The 27,994-nt window shown below is 67.1% G+C and overlaps 3 protein-coding genes across 3 annotated transcripts in view; 2 read left to right on the top strand and 1 right to left on the bottom strand.

The window, feature by feature from the left end:
* Positions 1-16,924, top strand: part of DOT1L (DOT1 like histone lysine methyltransferase) — a 31,127-nt gene extending 14,203 nt beyond the window's left edge. The window contains exons 4-27 of the mRNA XM_056112817.1: positions 365-428; positions 573-801; positions 2,049-2,143; positions 2,476-2,538; positions 5,838-5,893; positions 6,439-6,518; positions 6,841-6,909; positions 7,056-7,162; positions 7,347-7,388; positions 8,188-8,278; positions 8,382-8,636; positions 8,730-8,843; positions 9,014-9,105; positions 9,293-9,394; positions 9,497-9,634; positions 10,221-10,346; positions 10,663-11,102; positions 11,192-11,315; positions 11,477-11,620; positions 12,193-12,286; positions 12,446-13,208; positions 14,509-14,573; positions 15,008-15,934; positions 16,324-16,924. Of these exons, the coding sequence (XP_055968792.1) occupies positions 365-428; positions 573-801; positions 2,049-2,143; positions 2,476-2,538; positions 5,838-5,893; positions 6,439-6,518; positions 6,841-6,909; positions 7,056-7,162; positions 7,347-7,388; positions 8,188-8,278; positions 8,382-8,636; positions 8,730-8,843; positions 9,014-9,105; positions 9,293-9,394; positions 9,497-9,634; positions 10,221-10,346; positions 10,663-11,102; positions 11,192-11,315; positions 11,477-11,620; positions 12,193-12,286; positions 12,446-13,208; positions 14,509-14,573; positions 15,008-15,934; positions 16,324-16,910 (4,867 nt within the window). The 3' untranslated portion in view covers positions 16,911-16,924. The remainder of the gene's footprint in view (positions 1-364; positions 429-572; positions 802-2,048; positions 2,144-2,475; positions 2,539-5,837; positions 5,894-6,438; positions 6,519-6,840; positions 6,910-7,055; positions 7,163-7,346; positions 7,389-8,187; positions 8,279-8,381; positions 8,637-8,729; positions 8,844-9,013; positions 9,106-9,292; positions 9,395-9,496; positions 9,635-10,220; positions 10,347-10,662; positions 11,103-11,191; positions 11,316-11,476; positions 11,621-12,192; positions 12,287-12,445; positions 13,209-14,508; positions 14,574-15,007; positions 15,935-16,323) is intronic.
* A 2,147-nt stretch (positions 16,925-19,071) lies between these two features.
* On the bottom strand, positions 19,072-21,731 carry PLEKHJ1 (pleckstrin homology domain containing J1). The gene is made up of 6 exons (XM_056112812.1): positions 21,584-21,731; positions 21,410-21,477; positions 21,233-21,299; positions 19,693-19,783; positions 19,543-19,606; positions 19,072-19,461 (listed from the first exon to the last, which is right to left on the bottom strand). Exons 1-6 carry the CDS (start codon positions 21,675-21,677, stop codon positions 19,396-19,398), a joined length of 450 nt encoding a protein of 149 aa, XP_055968787.1. The 5' UTR covers positions 21,678-21,731; the 3' UTR covers positions 19,072-19,395.
* A 518-nt stretch (positions 21,732-22,249) lies between these two features.
* On the top strand, positions 22,250-27,990 carry SF3A2 (splicing factor 3a subunit 2). The gene is made up of 9 exons (XM_056112791.1): positions 22,250-22,342; positions 24,920-25,081; positions 25,186-25,257; positions 25,429-25,475; positions 25,628-25,737; positions 26,570-26,619; positions 26,738-26,878; positions 26,967-27,035; positions 27,132-27,990. Exons 2-9 carry the CDS (start codon positions 24,956-24,958, stop codon positions 27,870-27,872), a joined length of 1,356 nt encoding a protein of 451 aa, XP_055968766.1. The 5' UTR covers positions 22,250-22,342; positions 24,920-24,955; the 3' UTR covers positions 27,873-27,990.
* The last annotated feature ends 4 nt before the right edge of the window (positions 27,991-27,994 follow it).

Genomic DNA, 27,994 nt, shown 5'->3' on the forward strand with positions numbered 1-27,994 from the left:
GGCTGCCACAGGGCTCCCCGTGCTCCTGGCCTTGCTGCTGTCTGGGCTCCCTCTTGGGCCCTCTGGGCACTGTGCACTGTGGGTTGTGAGCAGCTTTCCTGAACCCCCCGGTGGAGGCAGATGCCCCTGTGATGGTACAGACACCCCGAGACACTGGGTCAGGGGAGCTGACCCGCGGTCCTGACGTCACAGGCAGGCGTGTGACGCTCACCCTCAGGACCAGGGGTGGAGTGTGGGGGGGGGGCATTTCCCAGGGCCTGGGGGTTCTCTGGTGAAGGTGCCCCTCGGGCTGGATCTGGGGAGCGGGTGGGGAAGACGGGGTTTCCCGTGCCCAGCCTGAGCCGGGTGCCCCCTTGCGTTGCAGCTTTGAGAGCATGCAGAGGCTCTGCGACAAGTACAACCGGGCCATCGACAGCATCCACCAGCTGGTAGGTGCCCAGGGAGCCCCTCAGGGCCTGCAGCCCCCACACACTCCCGGCTGCATGCGGGGTGGGGTGAAGGGGCCGCCACGGCGCGGAGTCCCGCGGCTGGCGGCCCCAGCAGCCCCCCCACCCCCTGGTCCTTGTCCGCAGTGGAAGGGGACCACGCAGCCCATGAAGCTGAACACGCGGCCGTCCAACGGGCTCCTGCGGCACATCCTGCAGCAGGTGTACAACCACTCCGTGACCGACCCCGAGAAGCTCAACAACTACGAGCCCTTCTCCCCCGAGGTGTACGGCGAGACGTCCTTTGACCTGGTGGCACAGATGATCGACGAGATCAAGATGACCGAGGACGACCTGTTCGTGGACCTGGGCAGTGGTGAGCGGCTGCCCCGGGACCGCCCCTGGGACGGCCCAGGTCCTCCCCGCGCAGTTGGCTGGGTGCACTCACGCCTGCCCCTGGCCCACGGCTGATCTGCGTCTCCCCGCCGCCCCAGCCCTCCCCCCTTGGGCCACGCCGATGGCCAAACCCTGCTTGCTATGTGCGCCCGCCCACCCGTCACAACCCTCGGGGTGGGCGTCTTGCCCCCCGGTCCACGCCCAGCAGTGCTCAGGGCTTACTCCTGGCTCTGTGCTCAGAGGTCACTCCTGGCTCAGGGGACCTTCTGGCGTATCAGGGATCTTACCCCGGTCGGCCACATGCGAGGCAAGCACCCTCCCCGCCATGCTCTCACCCCAGCTCTGATCGCAGAGCCTCGCGCTCAGCACCCTGAAACTCCCATCCTTGTCCCAGGGTGGGCCTGTTGACGGGACCAGAGGTGACTCCTGGTGGTGTCCACGTGGTCGCAGCTCAGGTGGCTGATGTGTTCCACCAGCAGGACACTTGGCTTTCCTCCATGTCGTGCGCTGCTTTTTTTTCTCTGCTTTCTCTCGATGGGACAAACCTGGCGGTGCACGGGGGCTGCTCCCAGCCGTGTGCTTGGGTCCAGGCGCTGCACGCAGAGCAAAAGCTCCAGCCTGTTCTCTGAGTCATCTGCGCGCCCCCCACCCTCGGCCCAGGGCACAGGGGTCTTTTGTTGGTTTGTTGTTGGGCTACACCCGGTGATGCTCAGGGGTTCCGCCTGGCTCTGTGCTCAGGAATCTCTCCTGGCGGGCTCAAGTGACCCTATGGGATCCCGGGGATCAAACCCAGATCAGCTGCGTGTAAGGGCTGTGCCCTGCGCTACCCTGTCTCTCTGGCCCTGTGTAGGTTCTCGCCTTTGTTTTGCCCATCCTGTGCCTTGTTTTGCGGCCTTTTTGTGCCTCCTGAGCCCACTTACACCATGGCATGGGGTCTCCTGCTGCCCCCAGGCCCCCAGATCCCAGCAGTGCTGTGCGGAGCTTTTCTGATGAGCGAGTCAGACAGGGACCCTCCCACCCCTGCCGTCCGCCCTCAACCCTAAAACTTGTGGGCTAGACTCTGGAGAGCAGGAATACACCGTTTCCCAGCACCCATCCCTAGAAGATGGGGGCACGGCTCACTGCCTGGGTTGCTTGTGCCCCCCCCAACCCCTCCACGCCTCAGAAGAGCCCGTCCTGGTCCGGGATGCTGCGCTGTGTTGCCTGATGAGCTGCTTTTCTCTGAAGGTGTGGGCCAGGTGGTGCTGCAGGTCGCGGCGGCCACCAACTGCAGGCATCACTACGGCGTGGAGAAAGCCGACATCCCGGCCAAGTACGCGGAGGTAAGCGCTTCCGGGCCAGCCTGCCTCTCTGTGCGCGGGCGTGCTTGCATGCTTGCTTGCACGCCTGCAGATGAGGTAGCTCCTGGGAATTTCCTGCTGGGTTTCTCCGCTGAGACACAGGCTGGTGTGCTAGGATGGAAGAATGGGATGGCAGCTCTGGGGTCCGTGTTTCCAAGCAAACGCTCTGTCTTCCTGAGTATCATCCCCTCTCCTGCTTGAGCCGGGTTCTGTTCACCAGGATGGCAGGGGCCAGTGTGTGTGTGTGGGGGGGGGGGGTTACGGGGCTTTCCTGACCCAGACCCCGTGGGTGACACCCCGCTTGCCCCCTGCAGACCATGGACCGAGAGTTCCGGAAGTGGATGAAATGGTACGGGAAAAAGCATGCAGAGTACACAGTGAGTGCCCGGCCCAAGCCCCGCCCCGGCCCAAGCCCCGCCCACCGCCATGACAGCCCCGCCCACCGCCGCCCAGGCTGAAGGCGGCTCCCGGCGGCCCCGCCCACCTCCTGCCGGCCCCGCCCACTGCCCTGGGAGCCTCGCCCGCCCATGGCCTGCTGGCCCCTCCTGCTGCCATGGCAACCTCACCCGCCACTGCCCTTGGTGTAGCCCTGCCCCTTCTACGTCTCCAGATGCCATTGACCCACTGTCCCCCAGCCTCCCACCCCGAGCCGTGCTTCCCTTTCCCCGCTTGTCAAGCCCACCATTGGGGCCCACACACATAGACCACCCCCTGAACCGAGTAGGTGCGCTCGTTCTTCATGGCTCTACCCAGTGGATCTGTGGCTGTGGGTCCCTGCGTGGCCACAGTGGGCAGGAGGGGCGGCAGCAGGGTGTGTGTCCTCACAGTGGCAGTGGGCCCCGGGCAGGTGCTGAAACCCTCAGCTTGCCGGCCCCCTCCTGCAGTGCTGCAGCCAGGGGACAGCCTAGAGGGGCCGGAGCGACTGGACAGTGGGGAAGGCGCTGGTTCTTGTGTAAAGCGGATCTGGGTTCAGTCCTGGCTTCCCCGAGGGTCCCCTGAACACTGCCAGGGATGATCCCTGAGCACAAAGCCAGGACTAACCCCTTTGTACCTAACGCCAGGATATAAGAACCAAAACGTAGCCCTGGTGGGTGCCCTGGGGTCACATCTGGAAGCCCCAAACTTCCTGGGGGGCCCTGGATGTCTGCAGCTGCTCCGCCTGCCACTCTGCTGTCTCGTCTTAGCTTGCCGTAACAGTCAGGGCCTTTACTGTGTGTGTCTCCCCCCCCCCCCCCCCCCCCCCGCGCCTCCCCGAAGGTCTGGTCCTGCGTAGGCGATGCCCTCTGGGCTGAGTCTGCACAGACTGAGTTAGGAGGTCCCTTGCAGACCTCGGGCCTTGGGACCAGACTTTTCTAGCTGATCTGGCCTGTCACCTTCTGCCACCATCCCCCCCCCCCCCAGGCAATGTTTCTGGCTCACCCCTCTGTCAGGGGGCCAGAGTGGTTGTACAGCAGGTAGGGCTTTTGCCTTGCTTGATGGCTGACCCAGGTGCCAGCCCCGGCCCCTCTGAGATATGACCCTCTGCGCCCCGCAAAGGATGATCCCTGAGTGCCAACCAGGAGTCAGCCCCAAGCACCACTAGGTGTGACCTCAAAACCCCCCCAAGCCCCAATTAAGCGGAACATTTCCTGCTTCCAGTTGGGGACCACCCAGTTCTGGGCCCTGAGTTTAGAAATCTGTTCAGGTCCCTGGAGGCCTCCAGTGCTAACTGGGTGCAGCGCTGCCGAGGGAGGGAGGGAGGGAGGGAGGGGGCTGTCGGGTCCCCCCCTCTGGCCAGCACCGGTCCCCGAGGTGCTGCCTAGCTTGGCGTGTTTGGGGTCAGGGGCACATGGAGGGTCTCTGGCCTCCTCCCCCACGCCCTCTGTACTCCAGGGCTTGGCGCCGGGGGTGTGTGTGCTCAGGCTAGAGGCCAGGGGCGCCCGGACGGGCGTCCTGGCGGGAGCGTGGACCTGCTTCCTGTGCGGTCTGCGGGGCGCCGCTTGGCATGTTGAGTGCTGCAGGCTGCCGCGCCCAGGCGCCCGGCCAGCTCGGGCTAAAAATAGAGCATGTCCCGCCAGCCCAGAAGGCACAGCCAGGCCTCCTGCCATCGCCGCCTCTGTGTCCCCGCGTGTCCCTGCGCTTCCGGGCCAAGCGCGCCTCCTGCCGAGGCTACGCTTCAGGCCGGTCCCCGGGGTGGGGGTGGGGGTGGGGGGCGCCTCTAGCGGGGCCTCAATTCAGAGAAGGGGCTGGGGTCCTGTCCTGCCTGTGCTGAGGGGCTTCCTGGGGGCTCCCCCTGTAGATGCTCGCTGGGACTTTGTGTTCCGAATCCCAGCAGGTTGGACATTCACTGGGCTGCTTCAGTTCAGGCCTGGAGCTGGCCGATTTGGGGTGCAGTGTTGGGACATGTCCAAGAGGACCCCCCAGTCCTGACCACAAGGGGCTTGTGGCCCCAGGACCCAGAGGCCGGAGATCATGAGCGAGACCAGCGGGGTGCGAGCAGGCGAATGACTGCGCCGTTTGTCCGCACCTGCACTTGCAGGGAGCCCAGTCTAGCCCGCCGTCCTCTCCTGCCGACCTGTGGGAGGAGGGTAGCCACGAGACCCTTCTTGGCCTGTTTGGGAGCGCAGTGGCCCCTCTTGAAGAGACTGGAGTGATGGAGTGCTTGCTTGGCACGCGGTCAGCTCGGGTTCGATTCCCAGCACCCTGTAACATCTCAGGAGTAATCCTCGAGTACTGCTGGGTGTGATCCAAATCCAAAATATAAATGAACGAATAGATAAAGTTTCTTAGGAGTGGAGAGCTAGAAGCAGGCGGACCCTTGCAGGCCCTGGAAAGTGGAGGCCGGGACCTTTCCCCTCTGCTCAGTCCCCTGCCCCCCACCCTCGCCCGGCCCTGCCACACCGTGGCCCCCAGCAATGCCAGCGAGCACCCCAGGGCCCAGCCTGTTCCTGTGTACAGTGGCTCCAGTTTGACGGGAGCCCTGCTCAGCATGTCATCTGGGGGTGCTCTGGGGCAAAGGGTACCAGCACACACTCAGCCTGTGATGCGGGGGTGAAGATGGGCCTGTCCATGTGTGGGGTTGGGGGACGCTGGGGGTCCCCCTCCTGCCCTCTGCAGGGTTGGGCCATCCCGACCATCTCCCGGGGTACAGACGTGGGTGAGCGCTGTGTGTCCCCCACCCCTCCAGCCCCTGAACCCACTTCTAATCTCCGCAGGGGGGGCCTCTTCTGGACTTTTCCATCCCTGGAGTCCCTCCCTGTGGGGGGGTCTCGGGGATTGGGTTCTTGGGGTGCCCATGCGCCCCTTCACCGCTGTCCTGGGTGTGTGCCCTGGAAGAAGCTGGTTGCTCCTTGCTCTTTGGGGTGGGGAGGGATTTGCCCCCCCAGAGGAGATGTGGGGGTGAAGATGGGCCTGTCCGTGTGTGAGGTCTGGGGGACACCAGCTACACGTGACCGTGTCTCCCCAGGTGGAGGCTCGGGTACTCGGAGTCTCCCGGGTGACCTGACTCCCCCCCCCCCCCCCCAGCTCTGTCTGCATTCTCCACCCCGATTGGCCCCGACTGGCCTCGACCGTGTGGGCATTCGGGGGGGAGCGGGCTTCTCTGTCCCGTCCTCGCCCCTCTGTCTCCTCCAGCGGGTGGGCAGGGGCGCTGCCCTGGGCCAGACCCCTGAGCGGGCCCCTTCCCGTTCCCTTCCAGCTGGAAAGAGGCGACTTCCTCTCGGAAGAGTGGAGGGAGCGAATCGCCAACACGAGGTATGTTGGGGGGGCTGCCGGGCAGACCCTGTGGGGTGCCTGAGGCGGTTCTCCTGGGCACGGAGGCTGTGGGGACCTGGGCAGGGTACCAGGCGGAGCCGGTTTGGGCAAGGGCCCTCCCCGGGTTCTGGTCTCCCCACCCGGAGCTGGGGCAGGAGCTTGTGTGCTGGTCCCCTTTGCCCTGCCCTGCCGGATGGGGGTGCTGAGCCTCTCCGCAGGTGGCCCAAACCCTCATCCCCTCCCCAAAACTGGCCTTGTTCCCAGTTGGACGGATGGAGGGGCTGAAGAGGGCGGGGTGGGGCAGGTGGAGATGACGGGGGGGTGCATGGTCAGGGAGGGCAGAGCTGGTGTGGGCAGGTGAGGTGCGGAGAGGTGGGAGATGCTGGGAGTAGGTAGGGGGCGGGGGGGGGGCATGCTGGCAGGTGGAGGTAGTGCAGGCGCTGGGTGGGACTGGGCAGGGGGCGGAAGGGCCAGTAGGGGGCGTGGGCGCGCGTCTGGAGTCTTGCTGGCTGGCCCGGTCACTGAAGCGGAACATTGCCTTACAGTGTTATATTTGTGAATAACTTTGCCTTTGGTCCTGAGGTGGATCACCAGCTGAAGGAGCGGTTTGCAAACATGAAGGAAGGTAGGGCCTTTGCTGCCTCAGCAAGCGCCTCGTCTGCAGGGCTGTGGGCTGCTGGCCCGGGGCTCTAACCCGGGGGTTGGGGGGGCCTGGCTTGGCCCTCCTCTGGGGGTGCTGTGCAGGTTGCCTAGCAACGGGGCCATAGGGTCAGAGTCTTACAGTGTGGAGTCTTGCCCACGGGTTTCACACGAGAGTGATGAGCCTTTGTGGCTGGCTGGTGCTTGATTTTGTGTGTTTGTGTGTGTGTTCATGCGTGCGTGTGTGTGTGCACGCACACACATGACTTCCTCTGCTCTGAATGGCAGCAATGGGCTTTCTGTTTCAGGTGGCAGGATCGTGTCCTCGAAGCCCTTTGCCCCCTTAAACTTCAGAATCAACAGCCGCAACTTGAGTGGTAAGAACTGGTTCCTCCCCTGTGTTATTCGGGTCCTTGGGCCTGTGTGAGCGTGGGGACACCTTGCCCCTGCAGCTCTCCACGGGCCGGCGTTGGCGGCCGGTGGCGGCCAGTGTGGCCTCAGTGTGCCTGTGGCTGTCACACAGACATTGGCACCATCATGCGGGTGGTGGAGCTGTCGCCGCTGAAGGGCTCCGTGTCGTGGACGGGGAAGCCGGTGTCCTACTACCTACACACTATCGACCGCACCATAGTGAGTGCCGCTGGGACCGCACAGTCCGGCTGTGCCCCCTCCCCCGCGAGCCCGCATCAGGGTGCTGGGGCCTCTTGCAGGGGCGGGAGTGGTGGGGTGGGGAGGCCTGCAGGTGGGCAGGCTGGGGTGGGGTCCCTGACTGCTGACCAGACTCTGCCTCTTTTCTCTCCTTTCCCTTTTTTAGCTTGAAAACTATTTCTCTAGTCTGAAAAATCCCAAACTCAGGGTAAGTGGGGCTTCTTCCCCAGTTGCGGGAGTTTGGGGATGGGAGGCACTGTGGCCCCCTGAGAGGGGACGCTGGCTGCCCCTGAGGGCTGGGATGTGGGGAACGTAAGGTGGATTGGGGGGGATGGCCTGGAACGGCTTGATTAGGGTGGGCCCTTTGATGGCAGACCCGTCTGGTGGGGGAGCGCCCTGAGGTTCTGGGGCTTGGGGGGATGGTGATTGGGTTGGGCGGGTGTCATCGGAAGGCAGGGCCAGCTGACTTGGGGCGTGGTGTGGGCGGGGCTGACTGAAGTTGGGGGCGTGGTCTGGGCAGACCGAGGGGGGGCGTGGCCCGAAGGTGGGTGGGTTGTGCGCATGCTCTGAAAGGGGGTGCGGGGCTGGGGGGGTGGATATTCGAAGGGGGCCTGAGGGACGGGCGCTGCGCGAGGCGAGGGGACAGGCATAGGGACCGAGGGGGGGACTGGGCTGCTGTGGTCTGAAGGGGGCGGTGGGGTGGGGATATGGGCGTCTGAGGGTGGGGGTTGGGGTGTGGTCCGAAGGGCCTGACAGGTGGGATACGGGGGGGGGGGGGGGGGGCTGAGGGGCGGGGGTGTGACCTGAAGGGGGTGGGGATGTGACCTGACCTGAAGGGTGTCTGGTGGGTGGGATATGGGCGGCTGGGGGCTGACGGCTGTCTGGGGGCGGGGCCTGGGACTCCGAGGGGCGGGGTCGGGGGTGCGACCCGAAGGGTGTCTGGCGGGTTGCGGGGAGCCGCGGGGCGGGTGCGGGAGCGGCCCCCGACGCCCGGCCTCTCCCGCCAGGAGGAGCAGGAGGCCGCCCGGCGGCGGCAGCAGCGGGAGAGCAAGAGCAGCGCGTCCACGCCCACCAAGGCCCCCGAGACCAAGGCGGCCGCAGCCACCGCCGCCTCCGCCACCGCCGCGCCCGTGGACGCCCCCCCTGGTGAGCCCCGCCCCGCCCCCACCCGCGCCCCCGCCCCGCCCCCGCCCGCCGCTCACGCCCCGGCCCCGCCCCCAGGACTCCGGTGCTGAGGACGAGAAAGCCGCGACGGCCGCCGTCAAGAAGCCGTCGCCCTCCAAGGCGCGCAAGAAGAAGCTGAACAAGAAGGGGCGCAAGATGGCGGGCCGGAAGCGGGGGCGCCCCAAGAAGCTGAGCGCCTCGCACCCCGAGCGCAAGCCCCGCAAGGGCCAGACGCCGCTGGAGCTGCTGCACGCGCAGGCCGAGCCGCCCGCCGCCTCGCCCTCGCCCCAGGGTAGGGGGCCCGGCCCGGGCGGGGCGCGGGGTGGGCGGGCGCCGCGGCCGCGTCGGGCGCTGAGCGGACCCCTCTCGCCCCCTCGCCCCGCAGACGCCTACAAGTCGCCCCACAGCCCCTTTTACCAGCTACCTCCCAGCGTGCAGCGCCAGCCCCCCGACCAGCTGCTGCTGGCCCCCACCCCGCCCGCTCTGCAGAAGCTGCTTGGTGAGTGCGGGGTCTGCCGGGGGTCCGTGGCCGGTCGGAGATCGCTCGCCGCCACCCCCCAGTGGCCCGGGAGGGCCGCGGTGCGCCTATGGTGACTCCCGGGGGCCGTGTCCCCGCTGTCACCTGGGTTTCGGCGCCTTGTGTTCTCACCCTCCCCCCGTCCCCGTCAGAGTCCTTCAAGGTCCAGTACCTGCAGTTCCTGGCCTACACCAAGACGCCGCAGTATAAAGCCAACCTGCAGCAGCTGCTGGACCAGGAGAAGGTGCTGCCCCAGCCCCACCGGTCCCCCCTCCCTCGGGCCCCTGCAGCCGGCCCTGGGCCTCCCACGGGCCGTGTGGGCGTGGCAGTCGCGGGCTGGACAGCCCTGGTGGTGTCGGCGTGCCCCGGTGTCCTGGCCCACGTGCGCCCCCCCCCCCACGCCCCGTCTTCCGACGCGCCTGCCTCCGCAGGAGAAGAACGCCAGGCTCCTGGGCGCCGCGCAGCAGCTGCTCGGCCACTGCCAGGCCCAGAAGGACGAGATCCGGAGGCTCTTTCAGCAGAAGCTGGACGAGGTGAGGCCGCGCCGTCCTCCACAGGGGTGGGCAGGTGGCGGCGGGGGCGCCTCCTTGGCTGCCCCCGCCCCACCCGCCCTGACCACCACACTGTGTTCTCAGCTGGGCGTGAAGGCGCTGACCTACAATGACCTGATCCAAGCGCAGAAAGAGATCTCGGCGCACAACCGGCAGCTGCGCGAGCAGACGGAGCAGCTGGAGAAGGACACGCGGGCGCTGCGGGGCCAGAGTCTGCAGCTGGTGAGGGGGTGCAGGGACCCCAGAGCCTGGAGCTGGTGGGTGAGGTGCCGGGACCCCGGACTCTATGGCTGCTGGGCGGGGGTGCAGGGACTCCAGACTATGCGTCTGGTGGGGGTGTGCAGGACCCTCAGAGTCTGCGGCGGGTGGGGGGGGCAGGGCCCCCCAGCGTCTGTGTGGCTACCGGTGGGGGTGCAGGGACCCCAGAGTCTGGGGCTGGTTGGGTGGGGGGCTCAAGGGAGCCAAAAATCTAGTAGGATTGTGAGGAACAGAGGGGGTCCCAGACCTAGGGGACCCCAGAGCCTGTGGCTGCTGGGTGCATGGCTCAGGGATCCTTGAACCCAAGGTGGGGGGCATGGGAGACCTTGGGCCCTCCTCCTGAGGACAGACTTCTCACAGCTCACCTCCTTTACTGAGAACCCGGGTGGGGGCCACTGGGCCGGTGGGGGAGTCAGCCTGCTGATGTGCTGCTCCCCTGGGACTGCTCATGGGGAGCAGCGGACTGGGGACCCCGGGGCAGGCCCTTTTGTGGAGCCCTGTGTCCCCGGGGCGGCCCTCAGGACCCACCCCCTCCCGTTCTGTGGCGTAGCTCAAGGCCCGGTGCGAGGAGCTGAAGCTGGACTGGTCCACGCTGTCGCTGGAGACGCTGCTGAAGGAGAAGCAGGCGCTCCGGAGCCAGATCTCGGAGAAGCAGCGGCGCTGCCTGGAGCTGCAGGTGTGGCCGGGGTGGGGCACCTCCTGTGGCGGCCACAGCTCCCTTCTCCCCACTCCTCTGCGTGGGTGTACTGCAGCCTCTGGGTCTGGCCACGTGGCCCTGCTTTGAGGGGTCCCCACAGCAGGTCCGCTGGGAGGCCACAGGCTGGGCACCGCCATCCCCTACTTTCCACACGCAAAAACACCTCGAGGCGGAGGGGTTGGGTGCACCACGTGACCATGACACGAGTTTTCCTTGTGCCCCTCCCCCCCCCATGGCCTTCTCTGCCAGACCCCTCCTGGGCAATGGGGACTGACCTCGCCCCTCCACGTTGCAGATCAGCATCGTGGAACTGGAGAAGAACCAGCGGCGGCAGGAGCTCCTGCAGCTCAAATCATGTGGGCCCCCTGACGAGGGCCTGGGGCCACAGCCCGGCCGGCTGCCCCCCGAGCTGGACACCTCCAAGTTCTCCCTGGCGCCCTTCAGTGGCTTGAGCCCTGAGCTCTCCCTCAATGGCCATGCGGCGGGCTACGAGCTGTGTGGGGCACTCAGCCGGCCCCCATCCAAGCAGAACACCCCGCAGTACCTGGCGTCACCCCTGGACCAGGAGGTGGTGCCCTGCACCCCCAGCCACGGCGGCCGGCCTCGCCTCGACAAGCTGACAGGCCTGGCCCTGCCCGACTACACCCGCCTGTCGCCAGCCAAGCTGGTGCTGCGGCGACACCTGAGCCAGGAACCCGCGGCCGGCGCCAAGGCCTCAGGCGAGCTGCACCCCCGGTGAGTGGGGCCGTCCCCGGGATGGGAGACGGGACGCAGGGGACGCTCCTGGCCTGGAGCACTCCCGCCAACAGCTCATCTGACCCCAGGGCTGAGCACGCCAAGGAGACCGGGAGCCCCGGGCTGGCCAACGGCATGAAGCTGAGCCCGCAGGACCCGTGGCCTGCGTCCCCCGGGGCCCTGCCCACAGCCGGGGAGAAGGGCAGCGAGAAGGTGAGGAGGGCGGGCGTGACCCCTGAGGGGTGCAGGGGCACCATCGACCCAGGGCTCAGCTCATCTGGGGACCCGAGCATGCGGGGGGTGCAGGGGACGGGGCTGAGGGCCAGGTGTGAGGCGCCCGACCCCGCCATCAGCAGTTGCCCTGGGGTCCACAGGGTCTGAAGGAGCGTGGCTCCAGCAGCAGCGGGGAGGCCATCACCAGCCTGCCGGTCAGCATCCCGCTGAGCACGGTGCAGCCCAGCAAACTGCCCGTCAGCATCCCCCTGGCCAGCGTGGTGCTTCCCAGCCGTGCCGAGAAGGTGAGCGTGGTGGGGGCACAGGGGAGTCCCGTTGCCCCTGCTTGGTGGAAGCCTGAGGGCCATGTTCCAGAGACAGAGCACACACCACAGCACTTGTCTGGGGTGCTCAGGGTGCTCCAGAACATTCCATGAGCTCACAGAGAAATCTCGTCCCCATCAGTGTCTTCCCATCCACTTCTTGTCTGGACAGGATCTAACCCTGGGGGGCAAAGGGAAGTGGAATCGTGGTGGTCTGACTATCCCAGATCCCCCTGGGGTCAGGACTCTCCACGCGATACCGGGGTCAGCTGCCCTTCCCTTGAGAGCTGCAGGACATCCCTTCGGTACACCCCGGTGGGGTTTGTGTTCTGGGACAACCCACATGCAGGTTTAGGGCGGTCCTGGCAAGGTTTCGTCTTGGTGTTTGTCCGCATGCCCCAGCACTCTGCCAGAGGGTCCCCTCCTGGGGGTTCCCCGGGGTGGTCCCAGCACTCAGCCGGTCTGGAGCCCACCATGCTCTGTGGTCTGGGTCTGGGCCCTGGGCCCAATCAGCTCAGCCATCCTCTCCTTCCCCCCCCCCCCCCACCCCGCAGAGAAGCACCCCCAGCCCGGTGCCCCAGGCCCGGGAGGCCTCCACACTGGACAAAGGAGGTACAGGCAGCAAAGGCCTGTCACAAGTGCCCGCAGGTAACGTCCCCCCTTCTGCCCTCTGCACTTGGGCCTAATAGGCAGGGGTGCAGGGGCGGGGGGGGGGGGGGGTGTTTGACGGTGGGGTTGGTTTCTGCCGGGAGCAGAGGGCCTGTGCGGTGGCTCGGGGATCAGTGAACTCTTGTGTCCTTCCCACAGGCTTCTATGCGGGCTCAGTGGCCATCAGCGGGGCCCTGGCGGGCAGCCCGGCCTCCCTGGTGCCCGGGGCCGAGCCTGCGACCTTCGATGAGTCCTCCAGCTCAGGGAGTCTCTTTGCCACCATGGGCTCTCGCAGCTCCACCCCGCAGCACCCGCCACTGCTGGCGCAGTCCCGGGGCGCGGGCTCCATCTCCCCAGCCCACCAGCTCTGTGCCAGCCCCCGGCTCGGCGGCGGCCTCCAGGGCCCCCTGCCGGACCCCAGCAAGGGGGAGCTTCCAGCGGAGGCCAGCTGCTCAGACCCCGAGAGTGACACCAAGCGACGGATCGTCTTCACGCTGGCAGGCGGCGCCAAGCAGTCACCCTCCCACAAGCACAGCGGGCTGCCCGCAGGCGCCCCGGGCCATGGGCCCGACAGCCGCAAGCGAGGCCGCAGGAAGAGGGCGGCGGCAGCGGGCACCCCCAGCCTGAGCTCGGGCGTGTCCCCCAAGCGCCGGGCCCTGCCGGCCGTCGCCGGCCTCTTCTCACCGTCGTCGGGCTCCCCGCTGAACCTCAACTCCATGGTCAGCAACATCAACCAGCCCCTGGAGATCACCGCCATCTCGTCCCCCGAGAGCTCGCTCAAGAGCTCCCCCATTCCCTACCAGGACGACCAGCCCCCCGTGCTCAAGAAGGAGAAGCCGCTGGGCCCCAGCAACGGCGCCCAGTACTCGCCGCTCACCTCGGACGAGGAGCCGGGCTCCGAGGACGAGCCGGCCAGTGCCAGGTGAGGCTCCCGGGGGCAGAGACGCGGGGCGAGGGACTGGGGGGCGAGCGCTCCCTTCACGGGAGCAGGTGGTCCTGCCCTCCCCCTGCCCCCTCTTTCTCGTCTCTGGGAGGAGGGGCTCCCCCAGGATGTGTCCCAGTGTGTCTGATTTTTGTCTCCGACATGAGTGTTGGGCCAGAGCCGTACTACAGAGGGCCAGGCACTGGCCTCGCTCTTGGCCGCCCCAGGTTCCATCCAGGCACCCCATAGGGTCCCCGGAGCCCCGCCAGGAGTGATTCCTGAGTGCAGAGCTGGGAGTTACTCCTGTGCATCCCAGGTGTGGCCTAAAAAGCAAAAACATAAAAGTCATGAATGTTGGGGCTGGAGCAATAGCACAGCGGGTAGGGCGTTTGCCTTGCACGCCGCCAACCCGGGTTCGATTCCCAGCATCCAATATGATCCCCCAGCACCGTCAGGAGGTAATTCCTGAGTGCAGAGCCAGGAGGAACCCCTGAGCATCACCGGGTATGACCCAAAAAGCAAAAAAAAAAAAAAAAAAAAACTTACGAATGTTGTAGCTGGGATCAGAATTTCCTTCCTCTTCGGCTGAGAAGAGAGTAGAGGGGGTGACTCCATTTAGTCCCTGGCATTGCCTAGGGTCCCCCCAAGATCACTCACCAGGGCTCACTCCTGAGCACCTAGAGTGGCCCAGATGCAGACTGGCTGAGAAGGGTCCAGACGGGCTATAGGGGGACACGATCACACATGCCTGCAGCTGTGAGCCCTACTCTCTGGGGGGTCCTCTGGAGGCGGGGTTCCTGGACCATGGCAGTACTGGGGGGCCTTCCCCTGAGCACTCTCACAGGCTCCGTGGCCTGGTTTCCACCAGTGTCCCCTCATATTGGCACCCCCTGGAGGCCTCTACCCACTGCATCCCTATCATTCACGTGTGCGCCCTCTGGTGGCCGGTGTGTCCAGCTCGTCCCCAGGACATGTCCAGGTCTTTACCGGCCTCTTTTGGGGTCACTGCAGCCCTGGCCCCTCTCTGTTCTTGGCCCCCAGCTGAGTCGGGGCCCATGTAATGCCCCGATCTCCTGGCAGCTGTGTCTCAGCCGTCCGTGTTCACTAGGGGCACAGATGCATAGACCAGTGTAAGGGGCACTAGGACCATTCAGGGCAGATACTCGGGGCTGCCCTGGGAAATGTGGCCATTCGGGGCAGACACCCTGGGAAATGTCGCCCCTGCCAAGTTGGCCTGGGGTCTGACTGCGGCGTGGGCGGAGCCCGTGGCTCACACACGCTGACTTCTCTGTCCACACAGGATCGAGAGGAAGATCGCAACCATCTCATTGGACAGCAAGTCGCCCCCAAAGTCCTTGGAAAATGGTGAGCATGGGGTGGGGGGCACTCCCTGCCGCCAGCCTCTCCCCACCCCAGCACAGACACACCCACCCATCTGTGTCCTCCCCGCCTCGCGTGCTCCTGTACCCCAGAGCTGGACTGGAGATGAGATCTGGGTGCTGCTGACCACTAGGTGACCCTTCTGTACCTGCTCTTCCCTTCAGCCCCTCGAACTGTGTTTTCCAAAGTGGGGGATCCCCACCTCCCAGGAGGCACTGGCAAGACTGGGGGGGTGGGGGAGGGTGGTCATCTTTTCTGGTTCCGTCAGAGGGAAGTTTGTGACTGCTGCTAACTAGTGGAGGTCGAGTTGTGTGGGGGAAGAACGGAGGATTTTTTTCCTGGAAAGAGGCCCGGGAGTGTGGGGCCCTCTGGGTACACCCACATGTGTGCCTGCAGGCTCACAAGTGTCCCTTTGGCAGGTGGCAGCGTGACAAGCAGGAAGGTCACCCCGGTGGGCGAGCCGGTCAACAGCAGCAAGTGGAAGGCCACCTTCTCACCCATCTCGGACCTCGGCCTGCCCAAGGCCGCTGACAGCCCCCTGCAGGCGGGCACGGCGCTGTGCCAGGGCTCCCTGTTCGCCTTCCGGTCCCCGCTGGACGACGCGGCCGCCGATCCCAAGCTGGCTGCGCACTCGCGGAAAGGCTTCTCTGGCCCTCTGGCGACGGGGGGCCTCAGCCCTAGCAACCCCCCCAACGGCTTCGCCTTCGCCGACCTCAGTTTACACAGCTTCAACGATGGTGCTGGGCTGGCCCTCAAGGGCCCCGAGGCCGCCGGCCTGAGCGCCCCGCTCAGCTTCCCCGGCCCCCGCGGCAAGGAGGGCGCTGCCGAGTCGGGCTCCTTCCTGAACAAGAGACAGCTGGACGGACTGGGGGGGCCCAAGGGTGAAGCCGGCAAGGGCAAGGAGGCCGCCGAGCCGGGCCCACCCTCCGGCGGGGCCCCCGACAAGCAGGCCCTGGCGCATGGGGCCAAGGCCGGCCGGAGTCGCGACCGGGACCGCGAGGCGGACTTCAAGGGCGGCCCCAACCTCTTCATCTCTGCCGCTGCAGTTCCCCCTGGGGGCCTCCTCAGCGGCCAGGGCCTCAGCACGGCGACGTCGACCGCGGCGGGCAGCGCGGCCACCTCGGCGCAGACGCACCGGCCCTTCCTGGGCACCTTCGCGCCCGCGCCGCAGTTCGCCCTGGGCCCCATGTCCCTGCAGGCCAACCTGGGCTCGTCTGTGCTCCAGTCCCTGTTCAGCTCCGTGCCCGCCGCCGCGGGCCTGGTGCACGTCTCGTCCGCCGCCACCAGACTGACCAACTCGCATGCCATGGGCAGCTTCTCCGGGGTGGCCGGCGGGGCCGTCGGAGGTAGGAAGTGGGGGGGCTCTGCCTGACCGGCGCCGGGCTTTCGTCTCCACCGCCTTGCAGGTTCCCAGGGCCACCCCCTACCAGCCCGGGCCGGCGGGCGCCCCCACCAGGAGCCGCCGCTTCCCCGCGGGGCCTTCGAGCTGCCCCGCGGGCCCCGCGGACTCCGCCGCCGCCGCCGCCGGTGCAGGCCTGGGGCGGGTGGGCGCCTCGCGGGTTGGCGCGGTGGGCTGGCGGGCCCGGAGCTGACCGCCAGGTGAGTGACCCTCCCTGGCCGCCTGAGCCGCCGCTGTTCGCCGCTCGGCCCCGCCCGCGCCCGCCCCTGCCGCGGCTGCCGGCCGGCCGGCGGCCCGAGAGCCGCGGTTGAAGCCGGTTTTCTCTCCTGTTTGCAGGTGTCTTTAACCACGCGGTGCCTTCCGCCTCCTCGCAGCCGTTCGGAGCCAGCTTCGGCAGTGGGGCTGCATGCCACAGCGCCGCGCTGAGCTTGGCCCCGCTGCAGGCCGTGGCCGCCGCCCCCGCCGCTTCCTTTCAGGGCCCGGCCCCCGCCGACCCGCGGCCGCCCCCGCCTCCGCCAGCTCCGCACCCGGGCCGGCCCCCGCCGGGGCCGCCCCCGCCCCGCGCTCCCGGCCCCCCTAACGCTGCCTTGCCTCCCGCCCCCGCGCTGCTGGCGTCTAACTCGGAGCCTGTGCTTCTGCAGAGCCTCGCGCCCCGCCCGCCTAACCAAGCTTTCTTGCCCCCCGCTTCTGCCGCCTCGCTGCAGCCCGCTAACGCCTCTTTGTCCATCAAGCTCGCCTCCCTCCCGCACAAGGCCCCCCGCCCCTCCTTCACGGTGCACCACCAGCCTCTGCCCGGGCTGGCCCTGGCGCCGGCCGCGCCCGGGATCCCGCCCGGCAGCAGCGCGGGGCCGCCCGCCGTGTGGGTTTCCCTGGGCATGCCGTCTCCGTATGCCCCGCGCCTCGCGGGGGTTAAGCCGCGCTAAAGACTTGCTTAGCTAGCGGTCGCTTTCCGCAAGGTAAGGAGGGCCGGCGCCCGCCCGGGCCCGCTCGGAGACCCGACCTCTTCCGCGGCCGAGGGCGCCCTCCTGGCCGCGCCCGCCTCCGCAGCAGGGCCCGGGGGCAGCGCCCGCCTGCCTGGGGCGCCCCCAGCCCCGCCGCCCCGTAGGCGGCGGCCGTCCAGCTTCCGCCCCGCTCCGGCCGCTTGCCCGCACGCCGGGTCGCTGCTTCGCTTCGCGGCCGCGCTGCTTGGACGGGCGCGCGTGCGCAGCTCCCGGAGCTGCGCGGCTGGGGCCGGCCGTACCCTGCTCCCGCTGGGGTCCCCACGAGCCGGCAGCAGCGGCCCTGGCCCCCTCCCTCGGGGTGGGAGGCCCATCGCCCCGGCGGGCTGGCTGGAGCAGCAGGAGGCCTTTCGGGGACAGACCGCGGAGGGGTGCGGGGAGGGAGGAGCGTGGGGAGTCGGTTCCCTGCGGTGGCCTCGCTGCCCGGCCCTGGCCTCGGTGGAGAGCCGCGGGGCCGCCCCTGTGACCCCAGATGGGCCCAGGCCTGGGGTGGGAAGTTCCGCAGAGAGGCCGGGCGAGCAGGCAGGACTCGGGGCAGGCTTGGGACAGCTGCCTCCTGTGCCCCCGCGGGCGTTCCCTCTTGACAGGACATGGGCTCCCTGGCGGGAGAGGCCACCGCTCCGGCCACTGGCATCCCTGCGTCCACGTGTCCTCTCCCCGTAGGGGAATAACCCACCCCGCCCCCCTCCAGCCCTTGCTAACGGCGCGCTTCCCTCCCGCGATGTGTCTGCAGGTAACTAGGATTCTACCTCAACCGCGAGACCTATGCAAGGACGGGCCAGCGCCGCCGGACGGGCGACGGGACGAGCGCTACTGTGAAGCCGCGCGGCCGCCTCGGCTGTCCATAGTTATAGATAAAATATTTATCGTTTTTTAAAAAGTATAAAACTATTCTGACTTATTTTATTCCACCGAAGTGGTCGAGGCAACTCGCGAAGATGTACAGAGTCTCCGGAGAAGAACTAAGCTACCGTCTGGCTGCGAGCCGCCCGGCCCGGTGCTACCCGCCCGCCGCCTCCCGTCCTGGTGCTGACTCTCCGCTCGGGTGCCCTGGTGCTCGGGGCGGCGGCCTGGGAACAAGTGCATTGCTCAGGGCCTCGTGGGGCCAGTGTCTGTACAGCAGAGGGTCGCGCTGAGAGCGACAGTATTTTATAGAGATGTGACGAGAGTTTATAAAGGGCAGGTCTGACTGCTTTATTTTTCCACGGGATATGCACGGGATACTGAAGCCAGGAGGGGAGGAGAGCCGGGGCCGCCTTGTTATTTATACTGTGCCGGGGCCGCAGGGGGGCCCAGCCTCCAAGGCTGAGGGAGCCCCGGGTCCCCTGGAAGGGGCCAGTGGCTGCCAACAGCTGTAGTCCGAGCCCTGCTCTAAGGTGCTGACACCTCCCCAAGGGGGGGCCTTGGGGTTGGTTCGCTTGTTGCTTGTGGGGAGCACAGCCCATCCCCAGACGTGGATGCTGGGGGCAGCCTGAACCCCGAGCCAGAGCAATAGTGGGGCTCGAAGAAGGTGCTGGGGCGGGTTCCCGACCTGCCCATCCTCGAAACGGCTGCCCCCTGGCGCCAAGGTGCTTGCCCAGCCCTGCCCACCTCTGGGCCTTCCCAGCAGGGAGCCGGGGCTCCTTAAGCCACAGGACCAAGCACGCGTCCCTCTCCCCTGTCCAGGTGCGAGGCTGACCCCCACCTCTGCATCCCGCCCACCCTGGGCAGGCACCCAGGCATTACGTTCAGGGTGCAGGCGGGGGGTCCTCCTGGCTGGGACGCCACTACGGCTGTGGAAAGGCCTGGCACCGCTGCTGCTGCTCACATGGGCATTTCGGGGGGCGGGCACCCCGTGGCTGGGACTGGCCTGCCTGCTTAAGCTCCAAGTTGTGACTATTTAAGATCCTGCTCGTTCCCCCTCTCCATGTGCCCCCTCAACTTGTGCCCAGCAAAGTAACCCTACTGGGGCCACCGCTGCGTCCAGCCTCCCACCGCTGTAATAAACTGTTCCCACCAAAACCAGGCTTCGGGCCCTTTCTTTCCGCGCCACCGCCTCCAGGAAGCACTCCTCCTGGTCCCGTCTCATGGGATGCACGCGCATGCGCCCAGTATAAAAGAGGTACCTTTATTGTGCAAAGGAAGGAGCCAGCAGGGCCTGCCCAGGTCAGCAGGGTCCCAGGCTCCCCACCCCCCTTCACAGTTTAGGAGCCCCGAGCTCCTTAGTACATTCAACCCCGCCGAGTGCACGCACAGTCCAGCTCCTCACTCGGTGCTCAGCATCGTACCGCTGGCCGGGGTGCCCCACCTGCAAAGGGCAGCTGGCGAGGTGCTTCTCCAGAGGCGCTGCTCTGCAGGCACCCCATCTTTGAGTCCAAACCCAACCGCAGGCTGGGGCCCCAGGGCAGCCAGGCAGCCCCGAGAACAGTGCTCAAGCTTTCAGGCCGCTCAGCTGAAACCTGGCCTCCTCCGAGATGCCAAACTGCTCCAGGGGGTCCTGCAGCAGGGTAGTGGAGGGCTGTTAGGGGTGGACCCCAAGTGGCGACGCCCCACCCCCCACCGACACCCCCACACCCACCTTGCCCGTCATCTTCTGGATCTCACTCCTGTAGAAGATGAGGCTTCGGCGCATGAACTCGTAGCTGGGGGCAGGAAGTCACTTGCTCAGCGCCTCGCACCGCTGCGGTTCCCCTGCAACCCCCACCCACGCAGACCCCCCAAGTCCCACCTGGCTCTCCGCAGAGCCTCCATCCATTCCTGACACTGCTCAGCACTGCAGCATTCGAAGTGGTACTTCCGGTCAGGGTCTTCCAAGAAGCCTGGGGGGGGGGTGTCCGTCAGTACATGGGCAGCCGTGTCACCCATGACGCACTCCCCTGGAGCCGGAGTACGCGCGTGGGATGGACTCAACTACACCTAAGTCACCAGGCCACCCTGCGAAGGGGTGGGGCCCCCATCTGGCGGCCCTTAGAGCAGTGAACAGAAATGCGGAAAACAGCAAGTGCAGGCAGGGACAGTGACTGGGGGGACCCCCCGGAGGCTGGAAAGTGACTGAGGGGAGCCCCAGAGGCTGGGAGGGCAGCTATGGACACACACACACACACCATGCCCCCTGGATCAAACCCCACCCAAATCCCGGAGCAGACCCCCTAGAGGCTGGAGAGTGACTAGGGGGACCCCCAAAGGCTGGGAGGGCAGCCATGGACACACCACACACCCACACCACGCCCCCTGGATCAGAGGAGGGCAGCTCTGGACACACCACACACACACACCACGCCCCCTGGATCAGAGGAGGGCAGCTCTGGACACACCACACACACACACCACGCCCCCTGGATCAGAGGAGGGCAGCTCTGGACACACCACCCACACACACACACACACCACCTCCCCTGGATCAGAGGAGGGCAGCTATGGACACACCACACACACACACACACACACACACACACACACACACACACACACACACCATGCCCCCTGGATCAGAGGAGGGCAGCTATGAACACACCACACACACACACACACACACACCACGCCCCCTGGATCAGAGGAGGGCAGCTCTGGACACACCACACACACACACCACACCCCCTGGATCAGAGGAGGGCAGCTATGGACACACCACACACACACACACACACACCACGCCCCCTGGATCAGAGGAGGGCAGCTACGGACACCCCCCCACACACACACACACCAAGCCCCTTGGATCAGAACCCACCCACCCACACACACACACACACCACGCGCCCTGGATCAGAGGAGGGCAGCTATGGACACACCACACACACACACACCACGCCCCCTGGATCAGAGCCCACCCACCCACCCACCCACACACACACACACCACGGGCCCTGGATCAGAGGAGGGCAGCTATGGACACACCACACACACGCGCACACACACACACACACACACCACGCGCCCTGGATCAGAGGGCGGCAGCTATGGACACACCACACACACACACACACACACGCACACCACGCCCCCTGGATCAGAGCGCACGCACACACACACACACACACACACACACACACACACATACACACACCACACCACACCACACCACGTCCCCTGGATCAGAGCCCACCCAAACCCCGGGGCGACGGGAGGGAGCCCACAACAGTGCCCGTTTCTCCTCCTGCTGCCGAGGCGTTAGCCTCCGGGGTCTACCCCCCCACCCTGCATCTGGCGGAGGCAGCGGGGAGTGGGGTGCACGCAGCAGCCGCGGGTGGGGGGCGCCCCGCACTCACTGATGGAGAAGCCGCTGGGCTCTTCCGGGCTCACTTTGCAGTGCTCCAGCAGCAGGGCTCCGACGGGCTGGGGGCACACGGAGGGGGCGCGTGGGCACGCGTGGGGTGGGGGCGCGCCGGGCCCTCCCGGGTGGCGGCCACCCCGCCCCCGCCCCCGCCCCGCCCCCGCCCCCCTACCTCGGCCTCGTCCGTCCGGAAGTAGAAAAGGAAATTGACCACCAGCTTCACCAGCCGCCGCTTGACCACTGCGAGCACCGGGCGGGCACGTGACTGGGTGGCCGGGCGCTGCCCCCGACCCCTCCCCCGCGCCCCCTTCTCCCCGCGCCCGCCCCGGACCCCGGCCCCGCTCACCGCTGCCCTTCTTGGGGCCCCGCATGCCCAGCTCCGCTGCCAGCTCGGCGGGCTGCCGGGACAGCGCCTGCAGCTCCTTTTCGTTGTAGCGCATGGTGGCCCCGGGGGACCGAGCGCGAGTGACAACGCGGAGACCCCCGAAGCCGCCGCCGCCGCCGCCCTCCGGGCCGCCGTCCCCGCCCGCGCCAAAAAGGTCGCGCCGCGCGCTTCCGGAAGTCCCGCCGGCGCGACTGCGCCTGCGTGTGCCCGGGTCGCGCCTTCTTTTTTTTTCTTTCCCTTCACCGGGCCCGGGGAGCGGGGCGGCGGGGGACACGTCGGACAGGGCGGGCTGGGGAGCTCGTGGGAGACGGGGCGTTGTGAGAGGGAAACAGCGAACAAGGGGGAACCGGAGTGGCAACGGGACCCAGAGCCCCCATTCCCCGGGGGGCGACCGCTCCTGACACGGCTGTGTGGCGGCGAACGGTTTGCTCGCTCTCCCGCGAGAGACGCAGGCGAGCGCGAGACCGCGCGCGACAGAAACGGGCCGGGAGCCTAGTGCGCAGGCGCACTTTGACTTCCGGTCTCGCCTCCCTCCCGCCCCCCTTGCCCTGGCCCCGAAGAGCGCCGGGCTCAGCCGCTTGGGCATGCGCACAGGGGACGCCCCGTCCCTTTGGCCCCGGAAGTGCTTGGTGCGCCCAACCCGCGCGTGCGCAGGACGTAGTGGCGGCGGCGGCGGCGGCAGCGACTTGAAAAGGCGACGGCGGCGCGGTCTCCGTGCAGGTCTGGAGCGCGGCGGGCGCCTCCGGGGGAAGCTGGGGGGCGGGGGGCGACCGTGCGTGAGGGGCGCGGGCCGAGGCCGGTAAACCGGGTCCGCGTCCCTGGTCGAGCAGGCTTAATGCCCCCCCACCCCCACCCCGAGCTCCGGGAACTGTCCCCGAACATCCGCTGGGGTGGGGGTGGGGGGCTGCCAGTCACGTGGCCCGGCAGCCTCTGCGCGATCGCTGTGAGTTCCCGTGACGGGGGCGCGACCCTGGACCCCTGGGGGCCCCTCCTCAACGTGAATTCCCGTGACGGGGGCGGGCCCCCCATCCCTGGTTTGATTTTGAGCCGCACCCCGCGGTACTCAGGCTGACTCCTGGCTTTGCACGCAGGGATCGCCCCCGGCGGTGCTCAGGGTACCCTGTAGGATCCGGGGATCGGACCCGGGTCTGCAGCATGCAAGGCAAATCCCTTAGCTCGCTTCGACCCCAAGTTTGTGCTCTTTTTGTTTGGGGGGGGAGGGGGCGGTGCGCCACATCCTGCGATGCTCCGGGCTTCCTCCTGGCTCTGCACTCGGGGATCACTCAGGGGACCCTGTGGGATCCCGGGGCTCGAACCCGGGTCGGCTGCATTTAAGGCACTCCCCTTCTCCGCCGCACTGTCGTTCCGGCACCCCCTCAAGTTTGTCCTTTTAAAAGAGAAGTGGAGGGGCTGGAGCGATAGCACCAAGGGTAGGGCGTTTGCCTTGCATGCAGCCGACCCGGGTTCGATTCCCAGCATCCCATAGGGTCCCCTGAGCACCGCGGGGCGTAATTCCGGAGTGCAGAGCCAGGAGTAACCCCTGTGCATCGCCAGGTGTGACCCAAAAAGAAAAGAGAGAGAGAGAGAAGTGGGGGGAAAGTGAAGCTGGGGAGAGAGCCAAGTTGCAGGAGGTGCAGGTTCGACCCCTCATGCTCCTCGCCAGCCGGGAGGCACCCCGGTCCCCATCCCTCCCTTCCCAGATAAAGGACCCCTCTTGGCACCTCCTACAGTGCCCCAGAGCCCACCACGTTTCTGGTTTCAGGCTGGGATCTAGAATGCTCAGCGAGGGGACCCGAGAGAGAGGACAGCGGGGTGGGCACTTGCCTGGCATGCAGCGACCTCCCAGCTCTGACCTCCCAGCTCTGTGCTCGTTAAGGACCCGCGCGTCTGTGCTGCCTTCTCTCCCCCAGACTCCCCCCCCCCCCCGTGGGCTCCCCTTTATGGTCTGGGGTGCCGCGACCTCCCTGCTAACTGCCACAAGCGTCAACCTCTCCACTTGGATCCCAAGCAAATCTGTTTGCTGGCGTTTCTGGCCCCACCCCCACCAGGTCCCTTAAGCCTGGCAGGGCACTGCTGTTCTCTTTGGGGGATCAGGGAACCTCAGTTGGGGGCTGCAGGGTGCTTGCTCCCCCCCCCCCCCAGCTCCATGCCTCCTCCTGACGTTCTGCTGGGGGGTCCTTGGAGCTTTGGAGCAGGAGATTGAGGTCTGCCCCAGGAAGTAGGGGGAAGGTCACGGCTCCCGAATACCAATGAGCGGGTAGGTGTGGGAGGCCTGGGGTCCCTAGCAGGTGGTCTTGCTGACTTGTCCCGGAGCTGCTCACCCTGGCCCTTGGTAGATGGATGGGGCGTGTCCACAGACAGTTGGGAACTCTGGTCTGTTTGAAGACCCCCCAGCCCCACCCTGGTATTTGTCCAGCTGTTGCTGGGCATTGGGTTTTTTGCTTGTTGGGGGAGGGGGTTGGGCTTTGGTTTGGGGACCCGTCCCCAGCAGTGCTTTGGGGCCATCTTCCCAGCCCTGTTCCCAGCCAGTCGTTTGGTAGAATTGTTCTAGAAGGGGATGAAAATGTGACCAGAAGGGTGTCAGCCTGCACTGGGGAGCGGGGATCCTCTGTCCCAGAGAGCATGACTCCCCCCACACACACACACCCAGCTGTAGACTCCATCCCAGGACACGTGTTGTCTGTGGGACTTTGTGGTCACAGCCCTGGAGCCAGGGGGCTCCCTGTGTGTGAGTGTGTGAGGCAGCTGGACTGCAGCGGGGGTTCCTAAGGGGCTGCTTTTTTGGGGGGGGGTCACACCCGGCAATGCACAGGGGTGACTCCTGACTCTGCACTCAGGAGTTACTCCTGGCGGTGCTCAGGGGACCATATGGGATGCTGGGAATCGAACGCTGGTCGGCGGCGTGCAAGGCAAACGCCCTACCTGCTGTGCTATCTCTCCAGCCCCAAGGGATTGCTTCTTTGGGGTGTCGGGTCCAGGGGGCTTGCAGCCCTGGCCTTCCTGGTCTGGGCATCACACTGTTTTCTCTGGGGTTATCTGAGGCCAAGGTTCTGGGGGTGGCTGAGCTTCCAGAAAATGCCACCGCACCAAGGAAGTGGAGTTGGGGTTGGTAGGCCTCTGTCAAGCAGTGAGGCATCCTGGGAGGCTTCCTAGAGGAGGAGATGCTTGAGAGTGGGAGCCGGGCTGCCTCTCCCCTACTGTCACCGCTGGACTCATCCGTGGGACCAGGAAGGAGGGGGCGTGGCCTTGCTGACCCCACCCACCCCCCAGCACCGCATCCTGGCTTCTCCCCCCAAGGTTTCTCCCCTGGAGTGACGCCCCCCAGCTTGCACCATGGACTTCCAGCACCGCCCCGGGGGCAAGACGGGCAGTGGGGGGGTGGCCTCGGCCTCCGAGAGCAACCGGGACCGCCGGGAGCGGCTCCGGCAGCTGGCGCTGGAGACCATCGACATCAATAAAGTGAGCCGGGCCTGCTGCAGGGGGCCGGGGTGGGTGGGTGGGGGTGGGGCAGGGGCCACTGCCCTGGGCTGGGGGCCGCAGTGTAACGGGCACCTTCCCCCCAGGACCCCTATTTCATGAAGAACCACCTGGGCTCCTACGAGTGCAAACTCTGCCTGACTCTGCACAACAATGAGGTGAGTCTCGGGGCGTCCAGAGCATGTCCCCCCCCCCAGCTCCCCCCTCCGGCTTCCCTTCCCCGGGGGGGCTCCTCACTCTCCAGCCCGCCCCCCTGCAGCGACTGACCCCCCCCCCCCAGCCTGCCCCTGCCCCACCTCCCCACCCTGACTGGCCCCCTCTTCCGCCAGGGCAGCTACCTCGCACACACCCAGGGGAAGAAGCATCAGACCAACCTGTGAGTGCTGAGCCCAGCCCTGCCTCCCCTCCCACCCCTCCCCTTCGTTCCTGGGGCTGCAGGGAAGAGGGGATGGGGGGGCGCCACCTGGGCCTTTGTCCTTGGGCCTGAGTGGAGGGGCCAGCACGCCGCCGTGTCTGTCCCCTCTGCAGGGCCCGGCGAGCCGCCAAGGAGGCCAAGGAGGCCCCGGCCCAGCCGGCTCCCGAGAAGGTCAAGGTGGAGGTGAAAAAGTTTGTGAAGATCGGCCGGCCCGGCTACAAAGGTGCCAGTGTGTCTGTGTGTCTGTGAAACAAGGCTGGCCATCACAAAAGTGCTGTGTATCTGCGTGTGTGTGTGTGTGTGTGCATGTGTGTGTGTGTACATGGGCAGGACCAGCCCCACCACAAAGGTGCTATGTGTCTGTGTGTGTACACGTGTGAGTGTTCACACAAACAGCCCCTTCGCTACAAAGCTGTGCTGTGTGTGTGTGCGTCAGAGCTGCCCCAGCTGCAAGGGTGCGTGTGTGTGTACATGGGCAGGGCGGGCCCACTACAGAGGTGCTGTGTGTCTTCCTGTGCGTGTACACATATGAGTGTACATGTGTGTCTACACAAACAGCTTGTAGTTACAAAGCTGTGGCTGTGCTGTGTGTGTGTGTACACACAAACAGGCCCCCCCACCCCACCCCCGTCCCCCTACAAAGGTGTGCCATGTCTGTGTGTGTATGTGTCTGTTAGAGCCGCCCCTGCTCAGAGCTGCCTGTGTGCCTGGCAGGGCCTCTGGCTACAAAGGTGCCTGTGTGTCTGGGGGGGCGGGGAGCCCCGGCTACAAAGGTGCCTGTGTCTCCTGTGTGTGTTTGGTGGGGGCTGCCCACACAACTGCCCTTCTCTGGGCCCCAGAGGCTTTTGCCTGCAATCTGGTGGGACTTGGGGTTTCTGGGCAGCCCCAGAGCACGGGAGATGGGGGGCTGCCCTCCTGGAGGGGTCAGGGCTCCGCCCCCAGCCCTCACCGGCCAACTGCTGTCCCGAGTCGGCCTGCTCCCTGGACTGGGGTGGGGGCCGGCACCCCATTCCCGGGCCACGGGTGGGGCCTGAGCCATCCCTCCTGTGTTGCAGTGACTAAACAGAGGGACACGGACATGGGCCAGCAGAGTCTGCTCTTCCAGGTGAGGGGTCCGGGGGACCAGCAGCTCTTCCGGGTCAAGGGGGGGGACAGGCCGCACTTCCGGGCGAGGGGGTTTCCCCGGAGCTCCGAGCAACGGTGTCCCCCCCGGGTCCCCGCAGATCGACTACCCCGAGATCGCCGAGGCCATCATGCCCCGCCACCGCTTCATGTCCGCCTATGAGCAGCGCATCGAGCCCCCCGACCGGCGCTGGCAGTACCTGCTCATGGCAGCCGAGCCCTACGAGACCATCGCCTTCAAGGTGAGCGGCGCCCCGCCCCCACCCCCTCCCTCACCCCCCCTCCAGAGCCCCCGCCCTGAGGGTGCCCCCACCCCGTGCCGCCCTGCAGGTGCCCAGCCGCGAGATCGATAAAGCCGAAGGCAAGTTCTGGACCCACTGGAACCGCGAGACCAAACAGGTGGGTGGGGTCGGGGTGGGGGGGGCGTGAGCTGGGGTGGGGGGTCCCGGGTCCCCAAGATCCTGCTGAGACCCCCCCACCCGCTGTGCGCCCCAGTTCTTTTTGCAGTTCCACTTTAAGATGGAGAAGCCGCCGGCGCCCCCCAGCCTGCCCGCGGGGCCCCCCGGGGTGAAGCGGCCACCACCGCCCCTGATGAACGGCCTCCCCCCGCGGCCCCCGTTGCCCGAGTCTCTGCCCCCGCCGCCCCCCGGGGGCCTGCCTCTGCCCCCCATGCCGCCCAGCGGGCCCGCCCCCTCAGGGCCCCCGGGCCCACCCCAGCTGCCCCCCCCAGCGCCCGGGGTGCACCCTCCAGCTCCAGTGGTGCACCCCCCCACGTCTGGGGTGCACCCCCCAGCTCCTGGCGTCCATCCGCCTGCTCCCGGGGTCCACCCTCCGGCCCCAGGGGTCCACCCCCCTCCCGCCGCGGGGGTTCACCCCCAGGCTCCTGGGGTCCACCCCCCTCCCGCCGCGGGGGTCCACCCTCAGGCTCCAGGGGTGCACCCGCCAGCTCCTGCAGTTCACCCCCAGGCCCCAGGGGTGCACCCGCCAGCTCCGGTCGTGCACCCGCCCGCCCCCGGCATCCACCCCCAGCCTCCGGGGGTCCACCCCCCGCCCCCGGGCGTCCACCCCGCTGCTCCTGGGGTGCATCCCCCAGCTCCTGGCGTCCACCCGCAGCCTCCTGGCGTTCACCCCCCAAACCCGGGGGTGCATCCTGCGGCCCCCATGCCTCCGATGCTGAGACCCCCGCTGCCGGCCGAGGGCCCCGGGAACATGCCCCCGCCGCCCCCAGCCAACTGAAGCCCCGCCCCTCCCTGCAGGCCGCGCCCCCCCTCCCGGTTTCCCACGCCTGCCTGGTGTTTTTGTACAGGTGGGTGGTGGCCGCCCCGAGTCCAATAAACAGCCTCCCAACATCTGCTGTG

The sequence above is a fragment of the Sorex fumeus genome, unplaced genomic scaffold (genome assembly GCF_029834395.1).
Source record: "Sorex fumeus unplaced genomic scaffold, SorFum_2.1 ptg000019l, whole genome shotgun sequence".
NCBI classification, from domain to species: Eukaryota; Metazoa; Chordata; class Mammalia; order Eulipotyphla; family Soricidae; genus Sorex; species Sorex fumeus.

Bases quoted from the DNA above. Each gene is read 5' to 3' on its own strand.
- PLEKHJ1 (XM_056112812.1), bottom strand. From the start codon at position 21,677: ATGCGCTACAACGAAAAGGAGCTGCAGGCGCTGTCCCGGCAGCCCGCC. The intron at 21,478-21,583 runs GTGAGCGGGGCC...CGGTGCTCGCAG, and splicing joins GGGCCCCAAGAAGGGCAGCG to TGGTCAAGCGGCGGCTGGTG. The intron at 19,784-21,232 runs GTGAGTGCGGGG...CCCCCCCCCCAG, and splicing joins GCCCAGCGGCTTCTCCATCA to GCTTCTTGGAAGACCCTGAC.
- SF3A2 (XM_056112791.1), top strand. From the start codon at position 24,956: ATGGACTTCCAGCACCGCCCCGGGGGCAAGACGGGCAGTGGGGGGGTG. The intron at 25,476-25,627 runs GTGAGTGCTGAG...TCCCCTCTGCAG, and splicing joins AAGAAGCATCAGACCAACCT to GGCCCGGCGAGCCGCCAAGG. The intron at 27,036-27,131 runs GTGGGTGGGGTC...TGTGCGCCCCAG, and splicing joins GGAACCGCGAGACCAAACAG to TTCTTTTTGCAGTTCCACTT.